This window comes from Stegostoma tigrinum, chromosome 3 (genome assembly GCF_030684315.1).
Source record: "Stegostoma tigrinum isolate sSteTig4 chromosome 3, sSteTig4.hap1, whole genome shotgun sequence".
Lineage (NCBI taxonomy): Eukaryota > Metazoa > Chordata > Chondrichthyes > Orectolobiformes > Stegostomatidae > Stegostoma > Stegostoma tigrinum.
In genome coordinates this window covers 79,147,595-79,172,711 of record NC_081356.1, presented here as the reverse complement: position 1 = coordinate 79,172,711, position 25,117 = coordinate 79,147,595, and the positions used below count along the sequence as shown (strand labels likewise).

At 41.5% G+C, this 25,117-nt stretch overlaps 1 protein-coding gene across 5 annotated transcripts in view; it reads left to right on the top strand.

The window, feature by feature from the left end:
- apc (APC regulator of WNT signaling pathway) overlaps positions 1 to 25,117 on the top strand; it is a 177,809-nt gene that overhangs the window by 113,278 nt on the left and 39,414 nt on the right. For 3 of the 5 annotated variants that reach the window (XM_048526851.2, XM_048526850.2, XM_059644691.1), the window contains exons 3-4: positions 5,486 to 5,576; positions 14,105 to 14,306. In XM_048526851.2, coding sequence (XP_048382808.1) covers positions 5,486 to 5,576; positions 14,105 to 14,306 — 293 coding nt within the window. Of the gene's footprint in view, positions 1 to 5,485; positions 5,577 to 7,454; positions 7,582 to 14,104; positions 14,307 to 25,117 lie in introns of those variants that run through there. The other 2 variants (XM_048526854.2, XM_048526853.2) reach the window with 2 other exon arrangements.

The window sequence follows — 25,117 nt, the reverse complement described above, 5'->3', positions numbered from 1 at the left end:
AGTATTATCTCCAACCAGTTGAGAATTTTCCCTGATTCCTATTTGCTTCACTTTCAGTTGAGCTCCTCAATGCCACACTCGACCAAATGCATTAACAATGTGGGCAGGCCCGTTCACATCACCACCTGCATTGTTTCTTGTTTGGAGCAAGGCTGAAATGAAGTCGGGTGCTGAATGGCTTTGGTAGAATCTAAGCTGAGTCAGTGAAGAACTTATGTTTGTGTAATTGCCCTTAATAGCTGAAAATGACAACTTTTAATCACTTTGATGATCATGAGGAATCCATTGATGTGGTGACTTGTTCAGATTTATCCTGTTTTTGTGGATAAGACCATTTCACCAGGCAAATTCCATTGTTGTATCTACCAGGATGATTTGGCTAAGGATGTGGCTGTTCTGGAGCATGTCTTCAACATTATTGCCAGAATGATGTCAGGGTCCATGGATTTTGCATTATCCGGTAACCTCAATTGTTTTATGATATTGTGTAAAATTAATTTAATTGACTGAAGACTAAGATGCTGGGGACACCAAAAGCTAAGATGGATCATCTAATTCACACTTCCAGCTGTAGATTGTTACAAATGGATCAACTTTGTTTTGTATACTGATATGCTAGGCTTACCAGTCAGAGAGGAGAGGGATATTTATAGAAACTTCTTTCAGTTAGTTTAATTTTCTCCTACCACTCACAACTGGATGTAGGGGTACTGTAGAACTTAGATCTGTTCCTCAGGTTGTCTGATCAATTAGATCTGTCAGTCACTTGCTCAGTCTGCTCATTACCATGAAAGTTGTCTTGCATTGTAGCTGCTTCAGGTCGTACCTCATTTTCGGATATGTATGGTCCTATTCCTGGTATGTTATCCTGTACTCTTCTTTGAACCAAATGTACTCCATTGTGAAATTATGAAAAGGCAATTGACGTATATTGCACTGGAGAGATAATGATGTTCCCATGGCTGGAACTTTACAGCTATTGAGAGGCTAAATAGGCAGGAATTGGTTTCCTGGGAGTCATGAATGCTGAGAGAGACCTGTCTGAGATGTACAAAACTTTGAGGGGTGTCGGGTGAAAAGGAAGAAACTTTTCTCTTTAGTGAAGGAGCCAGTAGCCAAGACACACAGACTTAATCTAAATAGGGTGAGATTTAGAAGAGAATTGATTAAATGTTTTCCAGCCAAGTGCTGCTAGGTTTCTAGAATGCATTGCCTGAAGAGCTGATAGAGGTAGGGGCCATCACAGCATTTAAGTAGTAGTTGGATGATACTTGAAACACCAAAGATTATTAGACTTAGGGGTAAGTGCTGGGAAATGAAATGAGAGTAGATCAGTGCTTGATGACTGGCACAAATACAGAGACTGAAGGGCCTCTTTCAAAGCTGTTGTATTCTGACTGTATGCATAGGAAGCAACTTTGCAGAAATTTCTAGGTAGAAAAGACCCAGACAGGAGTGTCTTTTAACTAAATTTATATTAATTTGGACACTTTTCACTGCATGTATTTTTCTTCCAATGCTTAAATTGTGGACTGTCAAATTCAGGTTATTAAATTATGTAAAATCCTTTTTAAACTTAACTTTTTGTGCTTCCTTCTTTTAAAAACAAGCAATGAAGTAAAAATGTATCAAAAGAATGTTTATTTTAGTTAGTTATTTTCATACTGAAAAGAGCCTATAGAGCTCCACTGTAGTTAGCCCATAAAAATGTGCTTGTGGACTTCTAAAACTGTTTTATATAGAAATGCAGAAAATAGGTGCAGGAGTAGGCTGTTTGGCCCTTTGAACTTGTACCACCATCCGATATGATCATAGCTGATCATGCCATTTCAGTATCCCACTTCCACTTTCTCTCCACACCGAAGGCCCCCTTGCAGCTCCCTCTTGAGTGCATCCAACAAACTGGCCCCAACAGCTTTCTATGGTAGAGAATTCCACAAGTTCACAACTCTGAGTGAAGAAATTTTTCCTCATCTCAGGCCTGAATGGCTTACCCCTCGTTTACACAATATATACTGTTATATGTACACCAAGAAGTGCATGCTAGGTGGATTAACCGTGGGAAATGCAGAGTTACAGGGTGGAGGGGTAGGCCTGGGTGGGATACTCTTCAGGGGGTCTGCATGAACTCCATGGGCCGAATGGTCTGCTGGCACACTGTAGGGATTCTATGAACTTACTTTTGAAAAATTTTGATGATTTTCCCTTTGAATTAGTTAATTGAAATTATGCTGGAATCTGTTGATCTAGCCAAAATAGCGCATGTGCCAGTTCATAATATTGCAGGCACAGCTGTGAGTACACAGCTCTTTGTTCTGCCTGTAAAATGCAACTGTTCATGAGCAAGCAGCATTGGTGATCATGCTGGCACTGGCCTTTTACCAAGGTGATCTGCACTAAACACAAGATAACTTAAAATAATAAAACATCTTCAAGTTAGCAGATGGCTGGACAAATTCGTTGAATGAACAGCACAGAAAGTGGCAGCTTAAGTCTGTCAAATCTGCATTGTGCTAGTTGTTCAATAGTACCAATTGCTTGTTCTTTTTCCCATACCTAAGGACATTTTTACCTCTTTTCAACAAGATACCCATCTCCTCCTCTTCTATTCACCTTGAACGTTTTGTCAATTAACTTCCAGGTCATTTCCCTCTGGCTCTTGATTCCATTGTTTGAGGAAAAAGTTATTCCCTACCTACTCAGTCATTAGTGAAAAGAACAATGAACTTTAATGATCCAATTCATTTAAATGTTTTGGGCACAGCAGAGAGAGATTGAAGACAGAATGGAATGAAAAGATTCCACAAATGACAAAATGTAACATTTACCTACCATTAAGTATTGATTTTGGAGTGAATATGTCACTGACGAGGCCAGTCTTTTTTTTGCCCTTCTACTGTAAGTATTTAATAGAAAAAGAAAACTTGTACTTTCATTAAGAGCTCTGTCCACTGACGTAATGGCTTTGCCTTTCACTTTCCCAATGATGTGGATGAAACTCCTTAACACAGGATCCAGGAGACAATGATGAACATAGAACAATGGAATTTGGCAGGAAACATTCAAGCCTAGGAGTACTATTTTACTTTAAAAATTACAATGAACTTATCCTTCAAGCTAAATCTACGTAGAATAAAGTTCTATTCTTCACTTAAGCTTCATTTAATGTTATTTTTTTCCAAAAGTAGCAGTGTTAATAGTTTTAGTATTAGGTAGTAAAGTTACAGTAGCTGGTCTTCTAATCAAAACTCCTTCTCCAAAATTATGTAATTGTGGCCTCCTGATCCACCAAATCCTGTCTGCTAGCTACAAGGCATAAGTGAGGAGTGTGATGAAATATTTCCCACTTTTGTGAATGGGTATGGCTGCAACAACAGTGAAAGCTCAACAACATCCAGGCCAAACCTGCTTGCTTGATTAGTGCTGTGGAACCACAGTGTGCAATCTGTATATATGAACCAACTGGGAGTAGAGGTAGAGTCCACTCTATCCCTCAAGGCTGTTACACTCTTCAGTAAAATTACTGCTGATCTGATGATTTTACATTTCTGCCTACCCTCTGATAACCTTTCATCTTTTGCTTATGAAGAATCTGTTTACCTTGGTCCTGAAAAATAATTCAAAGACTTTGCTTCCATCAGCTTTTGAGGAACAAAGTTCCAAAGATTTGCTACCCTCTTGAAAAAAAAATTCTCCTCCCCTGTCTTTAATTGGCAATTCCTTATGTTTGAATACTGACTTTTTATGGATTATCTGGATTACCACATCAAAGGAAACCTCTTTTCTGCGCATCCCCTATCAAGAATCCTCAGGATCTTACATGTTTCAATGAAGTCCCTTTCTATTCTTCTGAACTTCAACAGATACAAGCCTAGCCTATCTAACTTTCCTTGTAAGTCAATTTGCTGATTTCAGGTATTAGATTAGATTCCCTCTAGTGTGGAAACAGGCCCTCTGGCCCAGCAAGTCCACACCGCCCCTTGAAGCATCCCACCCCCACCCATCCCCCTATAACCCACACACCCCTGAACACTACGGGCATTTAGCATGGCTGATCCACCTAGCCTGCACATCTTTGGACTGTGAGAGGAAACCGGAGCACCCGGAGGAAACCCCCGCAGACACGGAGAGAATGTGCAAACTCCACACAGACAGTCGCCCGAGGTTGGAATCGAACCCGGGTCCCTGGTATTGAGAGGCTGCAGTGCTAACCACCGAGCCATCGTGCCACCCCAATAAACTTTCTCTGCACTGCTTTGATCATATTTACAACCATCATTAGATATGGAGACCAATATTATAACAGTACCACCAATGGCCATACTTAACTGAAGCCTTCTTACTTGTGTTTACAATCCCACTTGCAATAAATGATAATCTATTAAACTTCGTAATTCCTGCTGTACTTGCATACTGTCTTTTTGTGAACCATGCAGGAGGACACTGAGATCCTTAAGTATATTGTGCTCTGCAATCTTTTCAAGATACTCAGCAGAAACTCACCATGGCTCCTTTGGCAGCATTTTCCAAGCCCTCAGCCACTGCCACCTAGAAGGACAAGGGCTATCACATGCACAAGCAAAGCATCGACCACAAGTTCCGATCCACGCCGCATGTCCTGATTTAGGGCAAAATTGTTTTTACATCCCTGTCACTGTCAGAAACCTGGGAACATTGTAGTTAACAGCACTGCTCACCTACACCATGTGGACTGACCACCGTTTCAGAAGGTAGTTCAGCAGCAACTTCAACCACAGTTAGGGATGGGCAACAATTCCAAGTCTAGCTAGCAACGCCCAAATGTGATGGAAAAACAACTTGGGCAAACTCGAAAGTTTTGCTCAAGAAAAAGAAACCCAAAATGTTAGATTTTTGCAATGTTTAGCATCACTAATCAACTGTTTGTAATACAGCATAAGCTGAATTAGGAATTGATTTGAATTCCTCTTTAGAGCTGTACCTCTAATTTCTAATAAATATAAATCAATAAATCAATCCAGGTGTAATATACATCGGCTCAGTTGCATACTGTATGCTACTTGAGTGTGGGCCTTTGTCGAGATTTGATTGAAACATTTTCTTTCACTTCATAGAGTTCAGTACCTTGTGGCAATGACAAGTAATTTTAGATATGGTTGTGCACCTTGCCAGGGGGAATGGAAACGTGGCACGGCAGAATCCTTAACCAATTCAAGACTTGTATGTAGTTTATGGACAAATTTGGAGCATACAAAGCATTCCAGGAAGGTAAATTGTCAAGTTCAAGTGCAAAGTAATTGCAAATATTTAAATATTTGGGTCAGAAATTAACTTTGGTTGTCTCACTTATAAAATAGAATAAGAAACATTGACCCAAAAAATCATCTTGTGATGCACTTGGTGCAAGTTAATTCTGCTCAGTTGAAGGTTGTAGTGCAGCCTGACTTGTAAGTTCGATTTCAGTATGATTACAGCCATTCTGATTCTGCTTCACTTCGTGCTGCAGGAGGTCCTGAAGCAACTGCAGGGTAGCATTGAAGACGAGGCTTTGGCTCTGGCTTCTGCTGGACAGGTTGATCTGCTGGAACGACTAAAAGGTAAGTCTTGTAGTATGTAACGGTAACTGACATTTTAAACACCAATTTTAGATGGTCATCGAGGGAAGTAGATTCAGCCATATGAATGAAGACATAGTGGTGTTTCTCACATTGTTCTCTAAATAAATTAGAGCTGTTGATAACTTTCATGTGGACAGCTAAAACATTTGTAGTGCCTAATGCAAAATTTGCTTGCATTTTACTGATTCAGATAATAAAGAATATTTTTAAAGCTCAAATTTTAGCATTTTGTTTCTAGGAAATCCTTACTTTAATTTTGAAAAACATAAGTCTGTCTGTTAATGATTTCAGAAGTTCGTCTCCAATAGGTGAAAGGGAGCCTTTGAGCTTTGAAGGTCCGGAGTGACATACTACGTCAGAATTTTTGTATTCAATTTGAAAAGCATTTGCATTGTTCATTTTTAGAGGTACCTTTATTTTCATTTGATTTTGGTTGCATGATTCCTATCTGCACGATATTCTGAAGCGATAATGCACCAAAAGAGAGAATTTGCAACAACAAACAAAGTAGATTTTGGTGGTTGAAACGTAGATGTTGCAGTTTGAGATTCTCAAAGATGTACATTACTGAGTAATACAATGGAAAACCTCATGGTTCTAATGAAAGCACAGTTATCCAACCAGTTATTTATATCGGCTGTGATACTCCCGTATAAAAGGAATAGGATGTAGTGTAATTCAGTGCAGCACATATTCTGTAGTTCCATAATATTTCATTTCAAATAACGTAGTTCAATTTCGGTCACAGCACAAACAGTGCAAGACGTGTAGAAACAAACTCTGCAAACTGAAAGGATTAAAGCAGGGAGGTAAGAGTGTTTCCTGGTTTGCACCAACATGTCTCCTTGTGAATTTCAAAGGCCTGTATTTCACCTGAAGCTTTAATGGTGATCTGTCAGTATTTAGAATTAATAAATTGCTTCAAGGGCAGTCCCTACTGTAAAGGTTTGATTAAAGATAAGTCAATTAAGGCACCTTAAAAGAAAATAATAGCAACACGAATTCAAACTCACGTTGAAAAGGGCTGGTGCACCTTTATTACTGTTCCCCAAAGTTTGACATGAAGCCCAGTGAATAGTACAGGATAATTAAGCTATCAGGAGTTGGATAGACAGAGGGAGGCAGAAAGGTCAAACCTGGTGGAATGCTAACTATACACCGCAGTCGGACGCAAAATACTATTTAGCATCATTGTCTCCCCCCCGCCCCCAACAAAATTGACCAAAACTTTAGAACACAGGGCATGCACAAATTAGCATGCAAATTCTGAGTAATGGTCTGTCATTCACTGGGTAGTCATTCCAAAATTAATTGGTAACTTTGTTATTGAGCTTTTCCATTTAACTCCTCTCTGCTCATTCTCAGCAGAAAATCTTTCTTATATCTAACTTTGAAGTTGTCACCGATGTAGACCATGGTAACTAGATGTTTCACTTCCTTTTTTTGTCCTTTGTTTTCAGACGGCAGGATTAAACTTTGGCTTTCTATCTCGTTAGGACATTTGCAATGAAAGAACAGTGTTCTTAGCCCACTGTATGGGTTGCCCTTGAGCAGAAGTACTAATAACTGCTTTCTCTATTTTGTTCCCTTTTGTTATGTAATTATTGAATTTATTTAATGGAACAAAAAGTTTAAAACTCAATTTGTCTAAAATAATTTTCAAATGAATTTTAGTGCTACAATACTACACCTGAGTAGTTTCTTATTTTTTAAAAATATCCTGTGCATGAAACAGATTTTGTTATGGCAAGCATGACCCATATAAATTTCAAAACTGTATATTTCTGCACATCAATAATGTGCCAGTATTCTCTAAATATCCATCTGCTCTCTGTATTTTCACTGTTGATTTCAGCTATAATGCAAATAATACATCACTTCATTTGTGCGCAAGAGGCATGCATATGTGAATGAAACACGGAAAAAAGACACAGAAAAGTAGAATGTAGAAAAGAATAAATTAAAGGAGGCCATTGATGGCAAGGTAATCAATAATTATAGAGTCTAAAAGTTTGATTAAAAGTGAATTTAAAATATTTGTACAGCAGTGCACTTAGATATCTATGATTAAATGGGAATTGAAGGCAATCACGCATTGGAAGGAACTAACAAAGTTGTGATAACTTAGACTTGGGTGCAGAAATGTCAGGACTAGGGATTAAACGTTGGAGGGTTTATTGCATTTAGAAAGGAGAATGGGGAGATTGAGTAGCGGGACAATAATGACAGCAGAGAAAAAGGATATGGCTGTTAGCAAGGTAAAAATAGACTCTATGAGTGGAGTTAGAAAAAGACTTGCACTAATCAGTCCAACTTGTGCATGGAGAAGACAGGCCACCAGGCTACCACAGGATTCAGTGCTGGCCTCAGCCAATCATGAATACAAATAATCTGCCAAGAACCATGCCCTGAAAATTCAGCTGACAAATCCTTTGTGCTACCAAGGCTCCATCTTGCTGTACTCTAGGCCAGACAGTTCACAAAGACATGACAAAGCTCGCAGACTGCTGCACCATATAAAATCGTAGAATCCCTACAGTGGAAGCAGGCCATTTGGCCCATTGAATCCACTAACGTTCTAAAGAGTGTTAGACCCAGACTGTCCCCATGCCCACCCCCACCCCCACCCTATCCAAGAAACCCTGCATTTCCCATGGCTGATCCACCTAGCCTGCGCATCCCTGAACACTACGGGCAATTTAGTTTGGCCAGTCCACCTAAACCTGCCCATCTTTGGACTGTGGGAGGAAACCTGAAGGAAACCCGTGCAAACTCTACACAGACAGTCACCCTAACCTGGGACCCTAGGGCTGTGAGGCAGCGGTGCTAACTACTGAGCCACCCATGGCATTCAAAAACATATCAAGTATACCTCCACAGTATCAAAATTGATTTACATTTCTACATGGATAGGCAGAGGTTAATATGATGCAACTTGGGAACCTGTCCTTTCAGGAAGATTTGAAGTGAACAGCAGCCAAGTCACAATCGGAAACGATCTACTAATCACGCTTGTCAAATTAATGTAGGGCCCTGCCGCTACAATATTGTGAATGTCAGCACAGCCAAGGTCTTTTCCCCAAGGCATTTGAGCCCTAAACTAGACTGTTTGTTTAAGGTGAGGAGATAAGATTTAAAAGGGACCTGGGGTAATGCTTTCACACAGGGTGGTGTGTATATGAAATGAGCTGTCAGAGGAAATGATAGGGGTGGGTACAATTAACCTTTAAAGACATTAAACAAGTACATGGATAGGAAAGGTTTAGAGGAATGTAGACCAGTACAGGAAAGTGGCACTACTTCGGTTTAGAAAACCTGGATGAGTTGGACCATAGGGCCTGTTTCTGTACTGTATGACTTGTGACTTGCCCTATCATACTCCACAGCAGAGTACAGTGCACCTGTCTGGCAAATGTGTTATACGTGCCATCTCATGGCCACTCAGTTGAATTTAACATTGCATGTCCTAACTAGAGCACTCTGCTGAACAGCCTCTTGAGGCTTCCAATCCTCATGAATGGTAATGAGCATTGCAATCTTTGGCAAACATCTCCACTTCTGAACTTATTTTGAAGAAAAATTATTGATACAGCAACTGAATATAGTTGCACTCTGAGAAACTCTTGCGGTGGTATCCCGCATTGATTGAACTTTGTCAACTGCAGCTGTCTTCCTTTGTGCTTGGAATGACACTAGCCACTGGAGAGTTTTCCCCTGATTCCCATTGACTCCTTACTGCCATACTCAAATGTTGCCTTTGTGTCATGAGCGATCTCCAGAGATGAGGTGAAAGTGATCAGTTTTTTTCCATCTTTGACCAAGACTGAATGAAAATCAGGAACTAAGTGATCATGCTGGAGTCCGAACTGAGCGTCAATGTGCAGGTTACTCCTTTGCAAGTGTAACTTGATAGCACTGTTGATGACACCTTCAATCACTTTGCTTATGATTTGAGAATATACTGATGGACCTGTAATTTGGCTAGGTTGGATTTGTCCTGCTTTTTATGGACAGGACATATTTGGGAAGTTGTCCACACTGTTAGGTGTATGCTAGTATTATGGCTGAACTGGAACCGTTTGGCTAGAATTACACCTGGTTCTGCACTAGAAGCCTTGAGTAATATAACTAGGATGTAAGGATTGATAGATTTTGTAATATCCAGTACCTTCGGCTGTTTCTTGATATGTGGAATGAATCCCAGTGTCAGAAGGTATGAACTCCGGGGAAGTAGATGCAAATACTGCTGGTATCTTTTGCACTGATGTGTCGAGCCCTTCCATAGTTGAGGACAGAGATATTTGTGGAGACACCATATCCTGTTTGTTATTTAATTGTCATCCACCATTGATGACGGGATGTGGCAAGACTGCAGAACCTTGACTGTCATGTAGCTTCTTTTGTGTTTGTTGCATGCTGCTTTCACTGTTGGACATGCACATAGTCCAGTAGTCTTGTTTCACCATTTTGACACCCTTTTGCTTTTAGGTATGGCTGGTGCTATTCCTGGCATGCCCTCCTGCGCTCTTGACTGAACTAAGTATCATTACTAAGATAATAAAATGTGAGGCTGGATGAACACAGCAGGCCCAGCAGCATCTCAGGAGCACAAAAGCTGACGTTTCGGGCCTAGACCCTTCATCAGCTGGGCCTGCTGTGTTCATCCAGCCTCACATTTTATTATCTTGGATTCTCCAGCATCTTCAGTTCCCATTATCACTAAGTATCATTACTGTTCTTTGGAGAATTGAGGTGCCTTTTTAGTTTGTGTCACCCCAGAAACAACAGTGGACAATATGCCCTGTTGATCTGTTGTAGTTAATTGAAGAGAACATTTTGGACAGGATAGTTGTGAATCCTCTCCCTCTTCAAAATTTTTTGCATGCATTTGTGAGAAAAGTCAAAGTTTGATTAAGTATTTCATAAGAAAGATGTTATGACTGAGCTAGGAGCAGTGAACTGTTTTTCTCCGGTTCTCCGATTCTGTTGGTAACAACAGAAATGTAATTGTTTTTATCTCGTTCCCAATCTGTCCAAACATACACAAAAACAGAAATTCAGCAGGTCAGGCAGCATCTGTGTAGAGAAGAGCGAGTTATTGCTTTCAGTCCAGTGGGATTTGAATCCATGAGATAGGAGATAAGAGATAATGGGAACTGCAGATGCTGGAGAATCCAAGATAACCAAGTGTGGAGCTGGATGAACACAGCAGGCCAAGCAGCATCTCAGGAGCACAAAAGCTGACATTTCGGGCCTAGACCCTTCATCAGAGATGATGATGAAGGGTCTAGGCCTGAAACGTCAGCTTTTGTGCTCCTGGATTTGAATCCATGTTTTTCTGCCTCCGAAGATGTGAGCATTACTGAGTCAAGAGTGCATCATTGCATTTGAACTTGAGACTATGTCAGAATGAGCCGTTTGGCTTGAGAAAGAAGGTATTCTGTCGCTGAAATTGTGGGAAAGTTGGATTTCTTATGTCTGAATTAAGTCCAATGAAGATAGTGTTTCATTTTTGATTGAAGCACGTGAAGAGAGGCAGTAGGGTATGATAGTTTGGTAAGGGACTGTTTGGTTGCCCATTTGAGAACTTAAAATTGTCACTTTTTGTTCTTCCTTCATTATTTCAAAGTGGTACATTGTTCAACAGTTACCAGCCTTCTTATTGTTCATGGAACATTTCCAAATATTTCAGAGGAGCGCTCTGCCCTGATAACGGAATCACGTTGGCGCACTTCTTACAGTATGTGAAAGAACATTATGTACCTGCTGTTTAAATTGCAAGTTTTTTGCAGGTTGTTTTCACGCAAGTCCTACTTTAATTGTTACTTTTTGATAGGCAATTTGTAAATTTTGAATATATTGCTAGCTTCATATACTGTCATATCTGTAACAAAAAAATTAATAGATATGCATTGTTGAATTTATCAGTTTTGAATACACATCCCTCATTATCCTGAGGAAAATATTAATGGGTCACCATTTTGAAATGCTGCAATCAGTGCAGTGCTTCCACATTTCTATTAGGCAAAGAGTTCCAGGATTTGGATTCAGCATTGATGAGTATATGCCCAAGTTGCATTTGTGCGACAATGCGTGCACTCTTACTTATCTAGGTGGTGAAAGTTAAGTTTTGATGGTACTGCTGAAGTAACCTTGGTGTCATGCTGCAATTCTTCCTGTGGATTTTATGCACTGCACCCTTGATCCACTGCAGAAGCGCAGGTGATATTCAGGCTTTTAAATGAAGTGCTGATACAATCACAACGGGAGGGACCTGCCACAAGATGACCAACCTATGATCTACTCTAGTAACTATGGCTTTGAGGTTAGCCCATTTGGGCCTCTAGTCAGTAGTGATCCCTAACAATTTATCTCCCTCCCCCCGCAACCCCATCCTTCTACACAGAGGTGATGTTAGGGAAATTTGAAATGCAGTTGGGATGCCTTGCTGTAGTTACATTCTCCTATTGGCAAGTGTCATTCGCACTAAAATGGTGAAAATATTGTGCATCAGCCAAGCCTGGCATTTGATATTATGTACATGTGGACATGGACTGCTACATTAGCTGGCAGTTTGCAAATCAAGATGAATACAAGCATCATCAAAAGATTCTAATTCTGACCTTAAAGTGAAGTGGTAGTCATTGATAAATCTGGAGACATTTGGGGCTAGGAGCTTGACTGGAGAACTACTTCAATAATATCATGGTCCTTCAATGATTTGTCTCCAGCAACTGTAACTGTCTTTCTTTGTGCTAGGCATCATTTTATTCACTGGAGTGTTCTTCCCTTATCTTCATTGGCGTCAGTGTTTACTTGGGTTGTTTGCCGCATTGCTAAGAACATCAATCATGTCAAGAAAGTTATTCAAAGTTAACACTTCAGAATGTCCGTGCTTGGGACAAAGTTGTATTATGGTCTGTCGTTGAATTCCCCGAGGAGAACTCAAACTATTGGGCAGGATTGTATGAGTAGGTACTCCTCCATATTGGTGAAGGGTGATTCCTTCCATTGTATGCATTGTTATCAGTCAATGTCTTGAACAGTTTTTCTTTTGTCAAGTACTTGGATTAATTTTGAATTATGCAGTTACATCTTAAAATTGTCTTGAAGCTGATTTATAATTCTCACGGCAAACTATCTTAATGCATTATTCAGTTTTACAAAATTGCATAAAATTATTTAGAGCATTGAACAGTACAGGCCCTTCGGCTCACGATGTTGTTTTGACCTATTATCCTACTAAGATTAATCTACCTGCATACCCTACATTTTACTATCCTCCACGTGCCTATCCAAAAGTTGCTTATAAGTCTGCAAAGTATCTGACTCCACTACCACTGCCGCCAGCACATTCCACATGTCCACCACTCTGTGTGAAGAACCTACTTTTGACATCTCCCCTATACCTTCCTCCAGTCACCTTAAAATTATGTCCCCTCGTAATAGTCATTTCCACCCTGGGGAAAAAGTCTCTGACTATCCACTCTATCTATTGCCTCTCATCATCTTGGACACCTCTATCAAGTCACCTCTCATCCTTCTTCGCTCCAAAGCAAAAAGCCCTAGTTCCCTCATCCTTTCCTCATAAGACCTGTCCTCCAGTCCAGGCAGCATCCTGGTAAATCTCCTCTGCAGCTTCTCAGAAGCGTCCATATCTTCCCTATAATGAGGTGACCAGAACTGAACACAATATTCCAAAGAGGATCTAAACAGAGTTTTATAGAGCTGCAGCATAACCTCACGCCTCTTAAACTCAATTCCCCTGCCAATGAAAGCCAACACACCACATACCTTCTTTACAACCCTATCAACTTGCAGCAACTTTGAGGATCTATGGACGTGGACCCCAAGATCCTCTGCTCCTCTACACTGCTGAGAATCCTGCCGTTAACCCTGTATTTTGCATTCACATTCGACCTTCCAAAATGAATCACTTCACACTTTTTTTTCTCGGTTGAATTCCATCTGCCACTTTTTTGCCCAGCTCTGCATCCTGTCAATGTCCTATTGCAACCTACAACAGCCCTCCACACTGTCCACAACTCTACCAACCTTCATGTCTTTGGCAAACATACTAACGCACCCTTCCACTTCCTAATCCAAGTTATTTACAAAGATCACAAAGAGTAGAGGTCCCAGAACAGATCCCTGCGGCACACCACTGGCCACCGAGCTCCAGGCTGAATACTTTCCATCTGCTACCACCTTCTGACTTCTATTGGACAGCCAATTTTGTATCCAGACAGCCAAATTTCTCTGAATCCTATGCCCCCTTACTTTCTGAATGAGCATACCATGTGGAACCTTATTAAATGCCTTGCTAAAATCCATATATGCCACATCCACTGTCTACCTTCATCGATGTGTTTTGTCAAATCCTCAGAATTCAGTAAGGCTTGTGAGGCATGACCTGCGTGTCTCAAAGCCGTGCTATTTCTAACCAAACTGTGCTTTTCCAAATAACCATAAACATAATGCTTTTATTTAATGCTTTTATTTTTCAGAACTGAACTTGGAGTGTGCAAATTCATCTGCAGTAAAATTAAAACCAAAGATGTCACTGCACTCATATGGAAGTCGTGAAGGATCAGTGTCGAGTCGATCAGGAGAGTGTAGCCCAGTTCCAATGGGTTCAGTTCCTAGAAGGGGATTAGTCAATGGAAGCAGAGAAAGCACTAGCTACTTGGAAGAGCTAGAAAAAGAGCGGTACTTATTACTTTATAATGTTCGAAGTAACTACAGCAATATTAGTGTTTATCACGGTTTCTGAAAACGTTCTCGGTTTTGGTTTACCATTTCTTTAAGTCACACCATGCGATACTAAAACAAATGCAGATATTTATGTATATAATTTTATTTAACAGTAAAATAGTAATTCTAATATCAGTTGTATGCTTATTTATTTATCATAATGCAGATAGCGTAGTGCTTGGCATAATTCTTCGATAAGACCTTACTACCAAGTTTTTTCTATTGTTTTCAATGTTCATGAATGAAACTGTCTATATATATGTATCAAACTCCATCACCTTAAGTATTAATGCTGTTTGCATATATAAATGGACAAAAAGGGCCTAGGCCCGAAACATCAGCTTTTGTGCTCCTAAGATGCTGCTTGGCCTGCTGTGTTCATCCAGCTCCACACTTCGTTATCTTTGATAACTCAGTTGATGTGAATCAGTCTGACCACTAAATCAAGTGAATATCCTCGCTTCTCACTTTAAAGTTTTACCAGTGAAACAGCTGAAGAAAATCAGGGTGCTGCTGTCATAACATAGAAGGCTACAGGACTAGTGTAGATTTAATGTAGCTACGGTGGTACAGACTTGATGGACCAAAAAGCCTCAGAGATAATGGGAACTGCAGATGCTGGTGAATCCAAGACAACAAAATGTGAGGCTGGATGAACACAGCAGGCCCAGCAGCATCTCAGGAGCACAAAAGCTGACGTTTCGGGCCTAGACCCTTCATCAGAGAGGGGGATGGGGTGAGGGTTCTGGAATAAATAGGGAGAGAGGGGGAGGCGGACCGAAGATGGGGAGAAAAGAAGATAGGTGGAGAGAGTATAGGTGGGGAGGTAGGGAGGGGATAGGTCAGTTCAGGGAAGACGGACAGGTCAAGGAGGTGGGATGAGGTTAGTAGGTAGATGGGGGTGCAGCTTGGGGTGGGAGGAAGGGATGGGTGAGAGGAAGAACAGGTTGGACTGGTTTTGGGATGCAGTGGGTGGAGTGGAAGAGCTGGGCTGGTTGTGTGGTGCAGTGGGGGGAGGGGGCGAACTGGGCTGGTTTAGGGATGCAGTTGGAGAAGGGGAGATTTTGAAACTGGTGAAGTCCACATTGATACCATTAGGCTGGAGGGTTCCCAGGCGGAATATGAGTTGCTGTTCCTGCAACCTTCGGGTGGCATCATTGTGGCACTGCAGGAGGCCCATGATGGACGCGTCCTCTAAAGAATGGGAGGGGGAGTGGAAATGGTTTGCGACTGGGAGGTGCAGTAGTTTGTTGCGAACTGAGCGGAGGTGTTCTGCAAAGCGGTCTCCAAGCCTCCGCTTGGTTTCCCCAAATGTAGAGGAAGCCACACCGGGTACAGTGGATGCAGTATACCACATTGGCAGATGTGCAGGTGAACCTCTGCTTAATGTGGAATGTCATCTTGGGGCCTGGGATAGGGGTGAGGGGGGAGGTGTGGGGGCAAGTGTAGCATTTCCTGCGGTTGCAGGTGTTGGAGGGCAGTGTGAAGCGAACAAGGGAGTCACGGAGAGAGTGGTCTCTCCGGAAAGCAGACAGGGGTGGGGATGGAAAAATGTCTTGGGTGGTGGGGTCGGATTGTAGATGGCGGAAGTGTCAGAGGATGATGCGTTGTATCTGGAGGTTGGTGGGGTGGTGTGTGAGAACGAGGGGGATCCTTTTTGGGCGGTTGTGGCGGGGGCGGGGTGTGAGGGACGTGTTGCGGGAAATACGGGAGACGCGGTCGAGGGCGTTCTCGATCACTGTGGGGGGAAGGTTGCGGTCCTTGAAGAATTTGGACATCTGGGATGTGCGGGAGTGGAATGTCTTGTCATGGGAGCAGATGCAGCGGAGGCGGAGGAATTGGGAATAGGGGATGGAATTTTTGCAGGAGGGTGGGTGGGAGGAGGTGTAGTCTAGGTAGCTGTGGGAGTCGGTGGGCTTGAAATGGACATCAGTTACAAGCTGGTTGCCTGAGATGGAGACTGAGAGGTCCAGGAAGGTGAGGGATGTGCTGGAGATGGCCCAGGTGAACTGAAGGTTGGGGTGGAAGGTGTTGGTGAAGTGGATGAACTGTTCGAGCTCCTCTGGGGAGCAAGAGGCGGCGCCGATACAGTCATCAATGTAATGGAGGAAGAGGTGGGGTTTGGGGCCTGTATAGGTGCGGAAGAGGGACTGTTCCACGTAACCTACAAAGAGGCAGGCATAGCTGGGGCCCAAGCCTCTTGTGTTCTGCATGATTCTTTGCTTTGCTTTGAAGATGTTTGGTAGTAATACCTTTGGGGTGAGATAATTAGCTGGCAAAAACTGCAGTGTCTTAATTTGTCAATTTGACTCCCCCGTGGAGGACTTTCACCCTTGATTCCCATTCACTTAGTAGGGAGTCCATTGTAACATGCATGGTTGAATGTTACCTTGTAATCCAAGGCAGTCACTTCCCCTCAATTTAGCTTTTGCTTTTGGACCAAGACACTGAGAAGTGCTTGAGAAACTCGATAGATCTGGTAATATCTGTGGAGGGACAAAAACCGTGTTAATGTTTTGTGTCCAATGATTTTGGAACTGTTCTAGATCCTTCAGCTATTTCCACAGTTGTCTAAAGTAGTGGAAATTGGCCAAAGTCTACAAAGACGTGGACTTTGGCTGGAAACCAAAATTGATCATATGCTGGACACTTGGGACTAAAAATGGATACAAATCTATGACCCCTGAAAGCTGTGCACTGTGCAGTGGCTTCAGAGACACCATGTGTTTAATTATTTATGTCTGTGTGGGCCTAGTGCGCAAAGAAATCTGTCTAAACTGACCATCCCATCATAGGTTTTCCCTCCCACAGTTGCTTCCAGTAGGCTCAGTTCATTGATTCATTTGAGTCTTAAGTGATAAGCCTAGAAAGGAAATCAGCCTGTGATTGGGATGGTTAGGGCGAAGGAACTTGAGTACAGTCACATTAGCTTGACTACCAGAGCAGTTGTGATGCTCTGAGAGTGAAAGGGTGTGGTCAGTGAGGGACTAGAAAAACTGTGCATAAGATTTATTTTATTGTTAATAAAGGCAGTAGCGTGTGAGCGAAATGAACCAGTACTATATCAGTGGTCCCCAAACTTAAATGGAAAAGGTCTTTTGTAAAATTTTGTATTTTGTGTGCATCAGTTATCATTGCTAAGCATTATTGAGTGAATAATTGATGGTTTGTTTTGGACATCTTGCTCATCATCAATATTCTGTATAAATGCAAGTTATTTTCATATAGTTTATGTGTATGTAGACTACACTGCAGTTCTTCTGTCATGTTTTGACGTTTTGTGTGGGTAACATGATTTGAATCAACCTCGCTTAACTGCCATTCAGGAGTAACATTTCTTCAGTTAAAAATAGTTTCTAGTAAGGTGGATTTGCCAGCAGCTAACACAAGTTGTTAGTTGAATTTAATTTAACTAGATTCGTGGGTATTTCATCTGACTACAGTGAGATTTTGCTAATTTTAAGTGTGCCTATGAGGGTTACTTATGTTACAGCACTTCCTTTTAACAGCTATGTTTAAGCAAAATCAAAAAAAACCCTCAATCAACAAAACTGTAAATCCTTTGAAGTGTTGCCCAGAATGTCCCTCCACAGATGCTGCCAGACCTGTTGAGTTTCTCAAGCACTTTGTTTTATTTTAAATATCCACTGTCTGTATTATTTACTTACTCACCAGCATTCAATTTAGATTGTGCCAAGGCCTCAAGGTCTTGGTCCAAATACAGCTGGATGAAATTGTATAAACAGAATCACAACAATCCAATGGCAAGATTCCTGTACATTTGAGGGAAGGATTCCAGTACAGTGTTGTTTGTGCCTTTTTTTATTCACACGTGGAAAGTGAGCTTTGCTGGCTGGGACAGCATTCATTCATTGCCTATTTGCCCTTGAGAATATAGTGGTGAGCTACATTCTTAAATCGCAGCAGTCCATTAGCTGTAGGTAGAATATAATGCAATTAGAAAAACGTTCCAGGATTTTGACCCAGTAACAATAAAGGAACAGTGATATATTTCCAAATGAGGTGGTGACTGGCTTGGAGGGGAACTTGCAGGCGGTGGTGTTTCCATGTATCAGCTGCCCTTGTCCTACTGGATGGAAGTAGTCATGGGTTTGGAAGGTGTGGTCTAAGGATCTTTGAATTTCTGCAGTGCATCTTGTAGGTAGTACACACTGTTGCTGCTGCGTGTTGATGGTGGAGTGACTGAATATTTGTGGTTGTGGCACCATCAAGGAGGTTGCTTTGTCCCAGCTACTGTCAAGTTCCTTGAGTGTTGTTGGAGCTAAGCACTGAGGGAGTATTCCAACACACTCCTGACTTTTGCCTTTTAGATGGTGGCAGGCATTGGGGAGTTGGGAGGTCAGTTACATGGTGCAGTATTCCTAGCTTCTAGCCTGCTTTTGTAGCCACTGTATTTGTGTGGTGAGTCCAGTTGAGTTTCTGGTCAATGGTAACCCGTAGGATGTAGATAGTGGGGGATTCAGTGATGGTAGCACCATTTTTATGTCAGGAGCGGAGATCCCAGAGGGGAGCTGATCATCTTTTTGGAGATGGTTATTGCTTGGCATTTGTGTGATGTGAATGTAACTTGCCACTTTTCAGCTCAAGCCAGGATATTGTCAGGTCGTGTATTTGGGCATGATCTGCAAAACTTGTGCTGAAGCTAGAATATTCAGTAATTTCTCTACTAGGAAGAAATGGAATCATGGAAGAAAGTTGTTGTATGTGAAGAGGCATTTATCAAGCAAAGGTCATCAATTTACTACATACTGTCGGAATAAGTTCATGCACGTAGATGTGTGAATTATGTTGTCACAAACAACTAATAACAGACATATGAAACTAGAACTCATTGGAAGACAGCATTCAAGGTTAGGAGAAATAAATTTAAAGGCCTCAGACAAAATATCTGCATATACCAGAAAGCTGACCGAAAAGCCAAAAACAATGCTTTTGAGTTTCTTGGAGTTGATCCACACTTTTGTCCATCAGGAGGTTATGTTAGAGCCTGTCTTCCTATCATTTTTATTGATGAAATGTGCAGATACTTCTTAACAGGATGCTTAAAATTTACATTCAGAGCTACAGCATTTGCAATGCACAAGATTGTGTTTGGTGGTCTTACTTGTTTGCTTGCAATGTGCAAGATTTTTACAGCTGTTACCAAAGATTTTTAAACGCTGAATAAACCGAACATTTTAAAAAGGAATGTTCACTTCACATGGAGTGTCATATTAGGGGGAAAAAGATAATGCCAGTGCATTCCACATTTAGTAGAACAGTATTGTATGCCTTATTGGGGTTTACGTAGAGACATAGAAGATAGGAGCAGGAGGAGGCCATTCGGCCTTTTGAGCCTGCTCTGACATTCGTCACGATCATGTCAGATTGTCCAATTCAATATCCTAATCCTGCTTTCTCCCAATAACCTTTGATCCCAGATAACAAGGTGTAGTGCTGGATGAACGCAGCAGGCCAAGCAGCATCAGAGGAGCAGGAAAGTTGACGTTTTGAGCCTTGACCCTTGTTCAGAAAAACCTTCGATCCCATCAGCCCCAAGTGCTATATCTAGTTGCCTCTTGAATATATTGTGTTTTGGCATCAACTACTTCCTGTGGTAATGAATTCCACAGGCTCACCACTCTTTGGGTGAAGAGATGTCACTTCATCTCCAGCCTAAACTGTCTATCCCAAATCCTCACACTGTGACTGTTGGTTCAGGACACACCCACCATCGGGAACATCCTCCCTGCACCTATCCTGTCCAGTCCTGTTAGAATCAAAGTACCCACGATAAAGGAAATGGAGAGCCTTTTGAAGATCTTTGTACAGGTCTTCTGTTCAAAAACGGCAACTTGAGTCTAAGGATATCACAGAAAATATTTCTAAGTGAGGTGACTTTATTAATAAGATACTTTGCTATAAGCATTTTGCGAAAATAAGGCCATACTTAGATATGTTGAATCTGAAATCTCAGAATGATGACATTTCATGTCACTAATTACCATACAACTCTCACAGAATTAAATAATGTATTAAGTAGCGAAATTTTCCCAGTGCTTTCAGAAAAAGTCTTTGATACAACTTGAAACAATACAGTTAGCAAGGGCCAAGATCTACAAGAAAAAAGTACAGTATCAAGGTGAAGTATCTCTAGGAACAACAATGTGAAAATGTGTGTAATTGCATCGAAAACAAGATCGGTAATTCTGAAGTGAATTTCTTCTATGTTGCATATCCCTATTGTGATTACTTTTCCAGAAGGCAATTAAATGAATGCTCAGATTTTGAGTTTGCTTTGCTACGAAACTGAGCTGCATAACGTTAGCTAGCAAGCCAGCTGGCAAGCATGAAAAAAATTTGAACATTAATTGACATTTAGTTGAGCAAAGTAATCTCTCAGAACTCTGTGGAGGAGGATGAGTTCTTTTTGTAAACCAGTATAAGGATTACAAATACATTGTTGCAGAGCAATGGAGAAAAATTAATGACATATTTCTAGAAAGTGGTGACTTAATGTGTACAAACTGCAAAATAGTGTAGTTTTGCAGCTGACCGATAATTGTGCAATCTTTTAAGCTTCCAGTGTAGAAATAAGTGTGGCTTTTGCCTTGGTGAATAATATCAAAATTAAATCTTGAAACTAACTGGAAGAAAATTACCTGTGAAGAACTAAACTTTTAAATTTTGGATTGTCACAATAGTGTTAAAAATAGGTTATTAATTTTCAACTTTGATCAGCTGATTTTAATGCTTGAAAATCAGTTACAATACAGGAGGTGGCCATTTGGCTCATTGTGTTTATACCTGCTCTCCCAGTGAGCATTATGATTTATCGCCATTCTCCAGCCTTCTCACCATACTCTGGTACATTGGATGAATGTTTGAATAAAATCAGCGAACTTTAAAATGTCTCAATTGAGCCTGCTTCCTCCAGATTTCCAGGCAGTGCAGTCAAGACTGAGCTACTTGTATGATTTTTTTATTTGTTTAAATCACACTTGCTACTTTTGCAAATCACTTTCAATTTGTGCTCTCTTGTTCTCCAGTGAGCGGGAATGGTTTCTCACTGGCTAATCTATCCAGCGCTGTTATGGTTTTGAAAACTTCTATCAGATCTTCCTTAGCCATCTTTCCAGGCACAACCATTCCAATTTAAGACCATATGTCAAAGGAGCAGTAGTAGGCCATTCAGTCTGTTGGGTCTGCTCCGTCATTCAAGGAGATCATGGCTGATCTGATCATTTTCAATTCCGCCTTTCCTGCATTTTCCCTATAACTCATGTTTCCCCTCCTGATTAAGTTGAGATAGGGGCCTGTTATCTATGGTAGGGGATTCCACAGATTCATTATCATCAGAAATTAAATGTGTAACTCAGTATACCGAGATTAGGCTTTCTGGTCCTGTATTCTCCCATTAGGAGAGATGATCTTTCCATACCTATCGTATTAAGTCCAGTAAGAACCTTGCATGTTGCATTAAGATCACCTCTCATTCTTCCATATTCCCCTGAGTACATACTCAAACTACTCAACGTCTCTTCAAGACCGTTCCTTCATACGTGGGATCAACCCAGTGAGCCTTCTCTGAATGGGCAGCGTGGGGAGCCCTGCTGCCTCACAGCAGCAGGGACCCAGGTTTAATTCCACCCTCAGGCTGTCTGTGTTGAGTTTGCACATTCTCTCCATGCCTGCGTGTATTTCCTCCAGGTGAGGTGCTCAGTCCGAAGCTGTGCATTTAGATGGTTCGGACAGGCTAAATTGCCTATAGTGTCAAGTGGTGTCCATGGGAAATGCAGGTATAGGGAAAGAGAGGAAAGTAATGTCCAGATGGGATGCTCTTTGGATGGTCGGTGTGATTTTGATGGGCTGAATGGCCTGTTTTCACACTATATGGATTGTATGATTCTATGATTGTCTCCAGTACCGCTCACCACCCTGCCTTGGAAACGTCACTGGCTCTTCATTGTTAGTAAGTCAAAATCCTGGAATTCTCTCCTAACGGCATTGTGGGTTAACCCACAGCATGTGGATTGCTGTAGTTCAAGAGGGGGACTTCACTATCACTTTCTCAAGGGCAACTAGTGACAGGCAACAAATGTCGGCCAACCAGTGATGCCCACGTACTATGAATGAATAAAAAAATTACCCTAATTTAAGCTGAGCACAGTTGTTTCTGACATGCATTCCTCCCTGTCTAGTTGGATGCTAATTTCTTCCATATTACGGTCACTGTTTCCTAGGGGATATTTTTGTCTAACATGTATTTACCTTGCCTCATTACACATCACCAGATCCAAAAATACCTGATCTCATTCAATCCATAACATGGTTCTACGGAACTATGAATTCTTCTTCGTGCATCCTCTGCCATTCTGACTATCTCAATCTATATGAAGATTCAAGTCACCTATAGAAAATGTACTGCCTTTGTTATAGGCCCTCATTATCTGATTTATTCTCTCGCTGATGTAGCTACTGTTAGGAAGCCTATAGACTACTCCTACCAGTGTCATCTGTACGTTTTTTATTTCTTTCTTCCATGCATTTGCATTCTGCACTTTCAATTCAAGACCATTTCTTGCTAATATACTTATTCCATTCCTTGCCAACAATATTATCTCGCCACTCTTTCCTTCCTACCTGTACTTTCAAAAAGACACATCACTGAATGTTTAATTCCCAGCTTTGATTTCCTTTTAACCATTTCTCAACAATGGCTGTAACATCCATTAACCTGTATTTGGGTTGTTAATTAAATTTTTTTCTAAATAAACAGCCATTCCTTTTGACTGTTCATCATATTGACATTATTTACCACTGTTTTTCTATATTTGTATACCCTGTCCCACTGTAGTTAATCGCTATCCAAATTGCTGCCTATAGTGTAGCTTTTTCCTTTTGCCTTGGAAGCCTGCATTTCTCTCTCTGCCCGCAATTAGTTAAAACCCTCTCTAAATACTATTTGAATTTCCAGGAAACTGGTCCCAGCACAGTTCAAGTGAAGCATATCCCATCACAACAACCCCAGAACTGGTGCAGGTGCCCCACTAACTGAAATGCATTCCACCTGCACCTGTCTGAGCCACATTTCTCTCCTTGACTTTATTGACACTGTGCCAGTTTGCCTGCAGCTCAGGTAGTAATTCAGAGATGAGTAGCTTGGAGGTTATGCTTCTGAGTTTAGCTCCTAACCGTTCAAAGTTGTTCAGCAGACCACCCTCCACCTCCCCCTTCCAGTCCTACCACCAGGTTTGTTGGTGCCACTGTGGACAATGACTACTAGATTCCTCCTCCCCTTCTAATCTATTTTCCAGTCCCAGGATGTATCTGACGCTGGTGCTGGGCAGGTAACACAGCCTTTGGGGTTCTCAGTTATGGCTGCAGACAGCAATACCTAGCCCCCAAATTATACTGCCCCCTGTCACAAATACATACCTATCTTCTTCCTCCACTTGAAAGGCTCCCTGTACCAAGATTCCATGTATAGTTTGCTTATCCTCCTTGAAGTCCTCATCTTATCTGCCCACTTTACAAGAGCCTCATAACAATTGGACAATTGCAGGGATTGAAGCTCCTCAATTGTTACCCCGGGTCCTCATTCCTGCCTCAGTTGTATGTATACCCTCCTGTCCCTGATGACAGATTAATTTCGAATTACCTAATCTGGAGCAGTGTAACCGTTGTTTGGAACAAAGTTTCCGGGTAACTTTTTCCTTCCCCGATGTGGTGCAATGCGTGCAGCTCGAGCTCCAGTCCTCAATTTGGATCTGAAGTTCCTCGAGCTGCAAGCACTTGCAACAGATGTGTTCATTCTAAATGACTTGGGTGTCCAGCAACTTCCAAATATTACAGCAGCAATACATCACCCATCCGACCATCTCTGTCACATTTGATTTAACTAGTAAATTAATCACGTGATTTCCTGCTCTTTTCACTTCATTGTACTGACACCTTTGATTTATAAACTAAATAAGCCAGTATTAATCCTCCTCAGAGGAGGTTTACCAGGATGCTGCCTGAACTGGAGGGCTTTTCTTATGAAGAGAGGTTGACTGAGCTCGGACTCTTTTCATTGGAGAAAAGGAGGAGGAGAGGGGACCTAATTGAGGTATACAAGATAATGAGAGGCATAGATAGAGTTGATAGCCAGAGACTATTTCCCAGGGCATAAAAGGCTAACACGGGTCATAGTTTTAAGCTGGTTGGAGGAAAGTATAGAGGGGATGTCAGAGGCAGGTTCTTTACACAGAGTTGTGAGAGCATGGAATGCATTGCCAGCAGCAGTTGTGGAAGCAAGGTCATTGGGGACATTTAAGAGACTGCTGGACATGCATATGGTCACAGAAATTTGAGGGTGCATACATGAGGATCAATGGTCGGCACAACATCGTGGGCTGAAGGGCCTGTTCTGTGCTGTACTGTTCTATGTTCTATGCTTGAACAGTTATTTTTGAGAAAAGAAAGAAGAAAAACACTGGAGACCTAAATACAACCTTATGAATGGACTTTTATTTTATCGGCTGGAAGTAGTCATCACTCCAACTCCCCATCAGCTTCTGTCACTGCATTTGTGTCACTTGCTGTAGTTTGTGACAGCACTGCACTGCTGGTTTCACTTCAGGTCAGCCCCTTGATCTACTCCTTTCAACCTTTCCCAATCATCACTCAATATGGAGAGTTTATTTCTTGCATTAAACCCTAGTAAAAGCAATTTTGTCCCACTTCACATCAAATTTCCAACCATACTCACTTGGTCTTTGTCT